This window comes from Varanus komodoensis, unplaced genomic scaffold, assembly GCF_004798865.1.
Source record: "Varanus komodoensis strain SLA01 unplaced genomic scaffold, ASM479886v1 scaffold4, whole genome shotgun sequence".
NCBI lineage: Eukaryota > Metazoa > Chordata > Lepidosauria > Squamata > Varanidae > Varanus > Varanus komodoensis.
The window spans coordinates 46,215,583-46,222,441 of NW_025335941.1; the positions used below are offsets into that span (position 1 = coordinate 46,215,583).

General features: G+C 39.4%; 1 protein-coding gene and 2 non-coding genes across 6 annotated transcripts; all 3 read right to left on the reverse strand.

Annotated features, from left to right (window-relative positions):
• Window positions 1-1,076: 1,076 nt before the first annotated feature.
• RPL21 (ribosomal protein L21) lies at window positions 1,077-6,859 on the reverse strand. Of its 4 annotated transcripts, none has more exons than XM_044442378.1 (7): window positions 6,819-6,847; window positions 6,242-6,333; window positions 5,162-5,240; window positions 4,597-4,658; window positions 3,267-3,379; window positions 2,593-2,743; window positions 1,077-1,210 (listed from the first exon to the last, which is right to left on the reverse strand). In XM_044442378.1, the coding sequence occupies exons 3-7, from the start codon at window positions 5,226-5,228 to the stop codon at window positions 1,121-1,123; spliced, it is 483 nt and encodes a 160-aa protein (XP_044298313.1). In that variant the 5' UTR covers window positions 5,229-5,240; window positions 6,242-6,333; window positions 6,819-6,847; the 3' UTR covers window positions 1,077-1,120. The 4 variants fall into 4 exon arrangements, with proteins under 4 accessions (XP_044298313.1, XP_044298316.1, XP_044298315.1 ...); XM_044442381.1 differs by lacking the exon at window positions 6,819-6,847 and adding an exon at window positions 6,765-6,781; XM_044442380.1 differs by lacking the exon at window positions 6,242-6,333 and having other exon boundaries at window positions 6,819-6,859.
• On the reverse strand, window positions 3,088-3,219 carry LOC123029600. The gene has a single exon (XR_006415955.1). It is a non-coding gene; the product is annotated as a small nucleolar RNA SNORA27 (small nucleolar RNA).
• On the reverse strand, window positions 3,872-3,948 carry LOC123029593. Its single transcript, XR_006415948.1, has one exon. It is a non-coding gene; the product is annotated as a small nucleolar RNA SNORD102 (small nucleolar RNA).

The following is a 6,859-nucleotide window of genomic DNA, read 5'->3' on the forward strand; positions in this document are numbered from 1 at the left end:
GACCTCTCTGTAGAGCAGTAACCACATCAGACAGCTACCAGCAAGTGGTAACAGACATCAGATAATCCCACTTTTATGTAATAAAACATAGTCAATTCCAAACCACTGAATAGCATGGAGAAAAACGGTAGAGTACAGCAACAGTACAGAAACAACCCTCTGCTCTCAACTTCTGGCTTGGTAATGTATCAGTGCATAAGCTGTCAAGAAATGAAATGCAGAAAGATCAAACTGTCAAAAAGATTTCTAGTTCCATGCTTCTAGATCTCCTGGCATCTGTCATGCCAATAGGCCTCAATTTTAATGTACATGCAATATAAGATGTTCTATTTACAGCAAAATGGATGCTTGCACATGTGCCAGAGAAAAGGAGCAAGATCATTCCATTTTCCCACAAGCCTTCCTATCACAAATAAATATAGTTCAGGGAAAAGAGTTCCCTCTTCGGAGAGCAAATTTAACTGGGCAAATTCACCCTAATTAATCTTGGTGTAAAGCATTTTTGGAATATCACTCACATGAAATTACCAAGCCATCAAGGACAGGAAGCAAGTAATCTCAGAATTATCAGCACCTGACTTACTTAAAAATACAGAAATTTTGGAAAGGTCTGCTAGGTGTATAAACTGAAAGTCCAGCAAGAGATATGTTCCCTTTTATACACTGGACAAACAGGTAGCTCTTCAAAACAAAATAAACTGTAATTAGCAAGGTGTTGAACACCTTTTAAAAACATTGATCTTTCAAAGACTTGCCCACCTCAAATTGTGAATGGACATAAGCCAAATTTATGCTTTGAGAGGATATGCAAATCAGTCCAAATGAATATGTGTACTTCATTTGCTACATCAACATTCTGATTACTTACTTGGAATTAATGGTACATCCCTAAGAGTGTATTTAGGACCAATTTACTTTGTCGTAACAGAGACAAAGTATTGACAGAATGTAATACTTAACAAAATAAGTTAACAAAATAAAGAAAAGCCACTGGGACACTGATAGGCAGTAACTCACTATTTTCATTACAAGGATACAGCACCTGCTCAGGAAGAATAACTCTGAACACACCAACATATATTTCAGTCCTTTGGAACAAATTTTATTTTATTCATATACACTATGCCATGAATTCATATGGAATTGGTTCCAGCAGCTCAGGCTCTTTACCATTGGTTCTCACAAAGTGGGCTTCTCTTGGAGGAGCAGGCTGTAAAAACAATCCAGAAGGTAAAAATAAGGAATACAGGTTAAATACCAGTGCAAAGTAGTGCCATACCTACCACCTACTTTCAGGAATAACAAGAAATCAATAATGCATTGCCCCTTTTTGTACCATTGCATAATACAAGGCTGCATTTCTTGCAATGCCTCCACAGTAGAAATTAAAATTTCAAAGTTCTAGAGAAATGATGGCACTTCTCTGCTGGCAACAACCGTGTTTGCATGCAACAGCAACAAACTGAGAATTACTTTAACCCAAGACTGGCATGGTGCTAACTGCTGTCTTTGGAAGTTGCTTCATGATGTGCAAAATGTGCATCATAAGCCCAAAATCAACTAAATGAGTAATGGCAGGTTAACCAAATAACAATTACTTTAACCTATGATTAATCCACTATTCCAAATCTGGCAAACATGGAATAACCTATCAGGCTGATCAAAACTTGCCTGTTCCAAATGGTGCTGGCATGCATCACATGTGAACAGGGCCATAGCATTCAGGTTTGCACATTATATAGCAACCATATATTGGCCAAATCTGAAGCTACATATCCCAAAAGGTGGCAGCATGTGACCCTGGCAAACTGCAAGCAACCCTCAATTTACTGTTACATGCAGCCTAGTCAATGTGGTAAGTGACAACAATGTCAATCAGCCAAAGGATCCAATGCAACTGGGACTGCATAAGCACTCTTGTGAGCACCCTCCAGGGCAACACTGACAGGATCAAGATGGTGAGACGGGTTTCCAGGAAATTGCTGGTGCCAGGCTAGGTGGTTGCTGACACAGTATCATCAGCTACACAGTCACAATTTGAAATGGTCCTCTAAATCTGCATTTTTACAAAATCTTTTTGTTCTCTTTATCATTTTTTGAGACTGAGTGTGCTGTGCTATTTGAGAACAGGCAGTTGTTTGATTGCAGTGTTTTAGCTAACCAAACACAGCACAGCTATCTTTCAATATCTGCATGCCGACAGGATATACTTTACCATTAAAAATGGACTTTAAATACAAAAGCAAAGTACAGTTGAGACATACAGAAAATGCCCTTTCTAATGCCTGTGACTATGATTAGCAGCTTTTGCAAGAACTTAGAAACAGGTTAGTGGCCTCAAATATGCCTCATGTTGCTCCTGAGATAAACTTAAAAGCACAATCCTACACATATTTAGACAGCAAAATGCTAACTTCCAGACTGTGTGGTTTCTATTTGAACATACACAGGAATGCATCATTCACTGCTTAACACTGTAGTCCAGCCACATTAAGTTGTTCAACACTCTTGCTTATTTTTTTCTCTTTGCTTTAGTACCACTGAAAGATCTGTTCTGTGTATGTGTTCTCTGACTCCATCCCAATACATTACCTGGCGTTTTAATTCAAACCAAGTACCCTTTTCTTTTGCTTCCTTTTTCTTTTTTTCATTTTCCTTCACACGCTGCAAGAAGCTGTCTCTACTTTTTGAGTGCTTAATATGCTCAATACGCACATTAATTCTCTTGGCAAGAATCTTGCCCCTAAAAAAAGATACCAACAATATGCATTTTTTAATCAACAAGAGCACCAGATAATATAAGTTCTTTCCTTACTGGATAAACATTGCTTTTGGAACACACACATATTACTGCATTTATTTTATACATTTTTCCTCTTGAAAGGAACCCAAAGTGGCTTACATAGGTCTCTTTCTTTCCATTTTACCCTCACATCAACACTGAGTTAAGTTAGGATGAAAGTCTGTGTCTTGTCCAAAATCACCCATTGAGTTCCATGGCTGAGTAGGGACTACGACTCTGATCTCCCGAGCCCCAGCTCAAAACACACTGGTTCTCAGATTTGTGGAATGCATCATTTGTGGAATATCTGTTTCCTCTGACAGGATCCAAGCCAATTAAATATAAACTGGCTGGGTTTTAAAAGGATATTCTCTGTACTCCACCTGAATGACCAATGGAGACAAGAAATGTCTGCTTGGCAAAGTGAAGGGGAGAAAGATGGACACCTGTATAACAGAGCTCAAATGGCAAGCAATATACTTACTTAACCTTCTTGTTCACAATAATGCCTACAGCATGCTGAGTAATGTTGTATACTCTTCCTGTCTTGCCATGGTAACATTTGTGAGGCATGCCTTTTTGAACTGTGCCCATGCCCTATTAATAAAAGTCAGAAAAATGTGTTGTAGACAATCAATCTACAACTATAAATTCCAAAATGCACATCAAAGAAGTTGACATTTTTAATTAGTAAACTCATGGGAAAAGACCATCCATATCAGACACTGACAAGAACAAATGCAAACAAATGCATTTCATATCAACTGCTGTGAATCAAGTCTTCCAACGTAAGCCACTCAGACCAAACTAAACCAAACTCTCTGTCGTAAACAATAAGCTACTTCTGTCATTTAGATTAACTACCCTACTGCCTTGTTCACATACCAGATCCAGGCAACAGACTGGGCCTTTTAAGGATCACTTCATATGCATCAGGAATGTCATGGACCAACCTAGAATTGGAGGCTGCTTTCATATGTCAAAAATTACACAGCTGCCCATCTAATCTCAAGTATACCTTATCTGGCTCAATTCACTACTTTCAAAATATCAATTTTAAATTACTGACGTCAAACAACATCTCTGGTTTGCTTTCAGTGCCGGTGAAATGATTTGCTCACTTTGCTGTTACAGAAGCAATCATAGGAGACAGTCATCATCAAGCTCCAGAGTGTTCATGCTCAAAATGTTTACTAGGCAATGCTATTACAGGCTGCAACATGGAACATTCAAGCTGTGTTTTGTATCAGCAGTACCATGATCTACTGAGAGCACTCTGGCAAGTTTTAGTTCCAGTTGTACAAATCCTTCCCAAGGGGAGGCTAGGCTCCTCAACATCCTTCAGAAAGCTGGAGAAGACAACATTGTTCTACCAAACTTTCAACAATTCATGTTACTCTTTTTATCATTAACCCCCAGTTTTAAAATGTTTTAGATTTTTGTACTGTTGCAACTTTTTAATATAGGTACTTTTATTGTATATCCCCTCAATAACTTAACGAGTAGAACAATCCAAATGTGTTCCAAATACATACATAAGTTCGTGCATAGGTAATACTAGAAAATATTTCAGAAGCCTTCCTTGGTTGATCAACCACTGCTTTTTTAGTTTTAGCATGGTTTATTTTTATATTTTATCATTTAAATATGTAACAGCATACAAAAGTTGTAAATAAATCAGTATTTTTTCCTGAAGTTAAATCCCCAGTACTCATTATTTTAGGAGAATCAAGATCATTTTATTCATCTTTAATTTGAATTCTGTTTTAAAAAGGCATCAAGAACTCCATAAACCAGTTTTGACTAATACTTACCTTTATATCAACAATGTCACCCTTCTTATAGATGCGCATGTATGTAGCAAGAGGAACAACACCTATTAAAATGTAACAATCGGTCACTAAATTATCTTACACAAATGTGATACATAGCAGGCAAACATGTAGGATATATTCACAGCAATCCATAAAAACTTGCTAACAAACATTAGCATTAACATAAACATTAACAATCATAGTGTGTTGACATATCACTGGAATATTAAAAGCAAATTTCAGGTCTGTGAAAGCTCAGGTTGCACAGACAAGCACTTCTTCCTCATATTTTCTTAAAATTACATTCTATTGAGGAGGGATTTTATATATTTTTTTCTTGTAACAGCCAGCAGGAGACACTGAAATATACTTGAGTTAAGAACATGCATCAGGTTTTCCAATATGGGCAACAGTGATTATTACACATGAAGACTCCCTGTCTAATACAATCCTCTCCTCAGCAGTCACACAAATTCATTCAGATAGATGCTCAACAAGATGTTTTAGTCAGCTAAAGGAAACAACTCACAAACCAAATTTAATTGGCTCAAGAAATATTACCTACCATGTTTGCGGAAGGGTCGTGAGAACATGTAACGTGTCCCCCTCCTCTTTCCCTTTGTGTTGGTCATCTTGACTGATTACTACAACAGAAAAACATAAACATAAATATCACACCTTTACTGACTTAAGTAGATTGAATGGTTTAAGTGTTTGAGAATGGTGCACAATTGTGCATAAAGTTACAAGAATAAGCATGTTTCAAAGAATCAACTCAGCAAGTAAGGAAATCCTTGATGAATTAGGTTAACAGCCTTAAATCTCTCTCAGTGAATGGGCTTGTTTGGATATCATAGCAGTTAATTGTGGCTTAATTACTACAAAAGTTGCTGGATCATATGCCACTGCAATTTCAAAAAAGTAACCTCTCCTCCGGGATTATTTTGTGACATACAAAGCTGGACACTTGTGGGTTAACTGTAAATAGCTAATAGTTAAGAGCTAATTGTATATTAACTGTTAGTTGTGATAGGGCTAGTTCACACAACACAGCCATGATTGTTTGGGGTTTTTAACCCTGAAGATCAACCTTCCTTAGCCTATGCTCTTCTTGCCAGATGTCTTGTACTTCAAATATAATCAGCCCAACGCATTTAGCCAGAACTGAGGAACAGTGCAAGCTGCAGTTCCAAACTATCTGGATAGTACCACACCAGAAAAGTCTAGATTAATTAAGGCAAAGACACAGACTTCTACAAAATCAGGCAATTATTGATCTATCAAATCCAAGACTTCCACCACAGATGAATCTTCCCTAGGCCTACCACCAGGGATTCATTTAAAATGGAGAACCTAATAAAGGAACCTGAGACACCAGGCATGGAGATGTGCTCAGCACATTGTCTTTCAGGTCCCTACTACTCAACACAGATAGGATTTCAAAATGAAAAAACCCTTTCAAAGACACAAAATATTAATGCAGAAAATTTCTATGCATTTTTTTCTTAATAGCCATATTACCAAGCCATTTAAAAAGCTTATCATATAAAAGTTAAGATTAAAAAGCATCAAAACAGTATCTCAGCAGGTAATCAGGGACAACTAGCAGGACTGCCGGCAGAAAATGCCGTCCAAACACATGTACCTGAATCTGTGGGTGGAAAAACTCCACTCAAGAAGCCTGCCAAATCTCTACGGAGAGGTGGTTGTACAGGGTAGGCACAAATGAAGAGGGCCCTCCGAAAATAAAGCCAAACATATATTAGTGGGCCGCGATTGGGTTATAGAGCATATTACCAATAATAATAATAATAATAATAAGAAGATAGTGCGGGTAACAAGAAGCCGCTGCGACCTCCTCTACGAGAAGCCTAAGCCTGCGGTGCGGCCACGTGCGTCTCATCGACCCCGCTTCCTTCGGCTTCCCCGCGTCAACGAAGCCCCTTCTTCCCCCACAAGCCATCACCCTCCTCCCCACCTGCCAGGCCTCCCCAGCCACCTCAGAGTCGAGCCGAGGCGAGCCTAGCCGGGCCTCCCGCAACCCCGCGCCGCATGACATGCCAATCCGCTCCCTGCAGCGCTGCTCTCACCCTCCAAGCACAGCCCACCCGCCTGCCCCCTTCCCGCTTCCCCATCCTCGGCCCGGCCGCGTCAGGGCCCGGACAGACCCGCTATGGGAGCTCCCAAGTGATGAAGAAAGCACAGCGGAGCGGCCCGTGTACCTCTAAAATGGCGTCCAGGGCCGAAAAGAAAGAGGGCGGGG

Coding starts and splice junctions, on each gene's coding strand:
- RPL21 (XM_044442380.1), bottom strand. CDS start 5,228: ATGACCAACACAAAGGGAAAGAGGAGGGGGACACGTTACATGTTCTCA. Junction 2,744..3,266: donor ATTGTGAACAAGAAGGTTAA/GTAAGTATATTG, acceptor ATCTTTTTTTAG/GGGCAAGATTCTTGCCAAGA. Junction 1,211..2,592: donor GGTTTGAATTAAAACGCCAG/GTAATGTATTGG, acceptor TTGTTTTTACAG/CCTGCTCCTCCAAGAGAAGC.